We start from the raw sequence: 2833 nt of genomic DNA on the forward strand, positions 1-2833 counted from the left end.
ATGTGCGACGACTGTCCCAAGTAAATCGGTCACGTTTGCGGTGCTGCGTGGTGCCCGTGGTGACACGGCTTGTGTGCTTGCTATTCGTGTCAAATGCGCATAATTATTGCTGTTTTTTTTTACCTCGCTTAATTCCGAAGAGCACTAGCACCATTCCAGATCATATAAAATCAAAACAACTTGTTCACGTGTATTTACGTTCACGGAGAATACATACAGACACAAAAATAGAGTAAAATTAATTAGTTGCGCTAATGCCTTAACTTATATAGCGCGCTAAACTATCCATAATTGAAGATTACCTCCTGCGTATAAAAATTAAAAAAAAATAAACGCTATGAACTCTTTCTGTTAGGTTTCAATGCAACGCTTCATTTTTAAATCTTGATGGGTTCTTTGATTTAACGTGCACCTAAGGACACGAGCGTTCTTTTTTTTTTCCGCATTCCGCCACTCATCCGAATGCGGATGCCACGGCCGGGACCGAACCCATGAGCTCGTGCTGAACAACGAAACGCAATGCGGAATCGTCGGCTATGCACGGCTCGCCTCATGGTCAGATCATGGTTTTGGCACGTAAAACCTGAAGACTTTCATTTTTTATCGCCCAGAGTTCGTAGTTGGCGATTTGTGGCGGCATATCACGCACCAAGCATATATACTCTGAGAGTGGTGGCGTCTGTGCCGGTGTGTTGGACGCCGCAGTGGGCAGAATACCGTAGCATGCAGGCGAAGACGACTTTGTATGCATTGCTCAATCCTTGAGAAGATGGCGGTGCCTGACTCGAGAACCCTACTGCATACTGCGGGATCCGTCTTGACAAAAAAAAAAGTTATTACGATGAAAAAAAAATATGCTCATAAAAGCAGATGCCAGCCTATACTCAAACGCTGGACTTGTGTTACAAACGCAGTCTGTTGGCCAACGGCGATTAGCACTTACGGAGAAAAAAAAAAAAGCTTCGTCAAATTCTACGCCAGGTTTTTAACAGCGCTGCTGCTGCAGCAGTAAATGAGTTCACGGCAGACGGTGATGTTGACGTCTGCTGATTTCATTGTTTTCTTTTAACAATAGAAAGCAACGATGACGACGAGACGTTTGTTCTTACAAAGCAACAAGGCGCTTCGCTGACAAGATAAAACGAGGGGGGCAAGGGTGGAGAGGGCGGGGGAGTGACAGGTGTGTGTTTTTAGGATACTTTTGAAGACCGGTCAGCGACAATTACACCAATCGTACCCTGCGCTCTATGACATCGATACGGAAGTCTCCCTGACCGGAGCAGGACTCGGCTGGTCTCCTGAAAATACCGTGAAAATTTGGGGCGCAACTTATCGTCCGTTCACGCCGCTTCCGCGAGGAGGAACAGCTGTAGCACAGCAGGTCGTAAAAAGAATTCGTCTCCACTCAACGCCCAGCGTATCTGTGCCGCCGGTGGACGACATCACGTCAGCGTCTGTGGCCCTATCCGAAAGAGCATAACAGTAAAAGCTTTTTTTCGCTATCTCTCGGACGTTCTGTGGGATAGTCGTCTCCGACGGCTCGGGCCAAACGTACGTACAGAAACAACCTCTAGCTAACGCGCACGACTTCATTGCGCTGTAATGCATAAATAGAAATAGCCCTTTTTTGAACGCGCGTCGAATGAACATGTGGGCTAGCCTGCCTCCTCTGTCTTCGGACCGAAAAAATATGTCGTTTTTCTGAGTCCTACGTAGGACTTGTCTTGCGCAGCAAGATTTTTGGCAAATTGTATTATTTTTCGTTCTTTCTTCCTTTGCTTTGACTTTAGTTACGTCGCCTTAAGCACTTGGGTGACGTATTTTATTACCAGACATTTCAATAGCGCTTGGAGTGGCGTTGAGTGGGTTTGCGCCTAAGAAACGGTCCACCGGGGCGAGGGTTTTCATAAAACCTTCAGTTATAAGTCGCCGCTCGCGTGTCCTGTTTCTTATCCTTCAGTCCTGCGCGTTTCACGCTGCTTTCATTGTTAAACAACTTTGCTGCTTACCTGAGTGTCTAACCTCCATTTAACAAAAAACTCCCAGATCTAATAAACCGATATGAAACTTTGTAATCTTATATAAAAACCTGCTTATCCCCTATGTCATATGATATTGGATAAGGGAGTTATGAGAAATTGAGTTTTTTTTTTTCAGTAGAGCTATCGGCATCTGATTGTTTCTGCATTATTTTATTGTTCTTGTTGTCTACGTGTTATAAATTATTTTTTTAGATTTGTCCTGCTTGCTCTTTCTTTCCTCTTTCCTCCTCTCCTTCCTATTTTCCATTCCTGTGTTGCTGTCACCTCGCTTCAGAAGAGTAGGCAGGCGTTGTGCCCCTTCCGGTGGCAGTCGCCAGCCTGCTCCTCGCTTTCCCTTTACTATGAAATGTATACACGAGTTCAAAGCAAATAATAATAATAATAATAATAATAATAATAATAATAATAATAATGCTGATGATGATGATAAAAGCTTGCCTAACGCTTTACGTCACCACACTTCGTCACCCAACAGCGTTTCTCGGAAGCCCAGCAAGCGAGCATGACGCCCCTGCTCGCCTACTGGGACATACGCTCCCTGGGACAGCCCGCGCGCAACCTGCTCGTCTACAAGGGCGTCCCGTTCGAGGACAAGCGCTACCGGCACGGGCCGCCGCCCGAATACAGCCGCGACGAGTGGCTGCGGGAGAAGTTCAGCCTGGGCTTTCCCTTCCCAAACATCCCGTACTACGTGGACGACGACGTCAAGATCACCCAGAGCGTCGCCATACTGCGCTACCTGGGAAGGAAGCACGGCCTGGCCGGCAGGTGAGCAGCAGCCTCTCTCTCTC

At 46.8% G+C, this 2833-nt stretch overlaps 1 protein-coding gene across 1 annotated transcript in view; it reads left to right on the forward strand.

Moving 5' to 3' along the window:
- The first annotated feature begins 2524 nt into the window (after positions 1–2524).
- The window catches only part of LOC142574012 (glutathione S-transferase-like), a 3207-nt gene continuing 2898 nt past the window's right edge, over positions 2525–2833 (forward strand). Inside the window, exon 1 of the mRNA XM_075683207.1 lies at positions 2525–2810. Coding sequence (XP_075539322.1) covers positions 2545–2810 — 266 coding nt within the window. The 5' untranslated portion in view covers positions 2525–2544. The remainder of the gene's footprint in view (positions 2811–2833) is intronic.

The sequence above is a fragment of the Dermacentor variabilis genome, chromosome 3 (genome assembly GCF_050947875.1).
Source record: "Dermacentor variabilis isolate Ectoservices chromosome 3, ASM5094787v1, whole genome shotgun sequence".
Lineage (NCBI taxonomy): Eukaryota > Metazoa > Arthropoda > Arachnida > Ixodida > Ixodidae > Dermacentor > Dermacentor variabilis.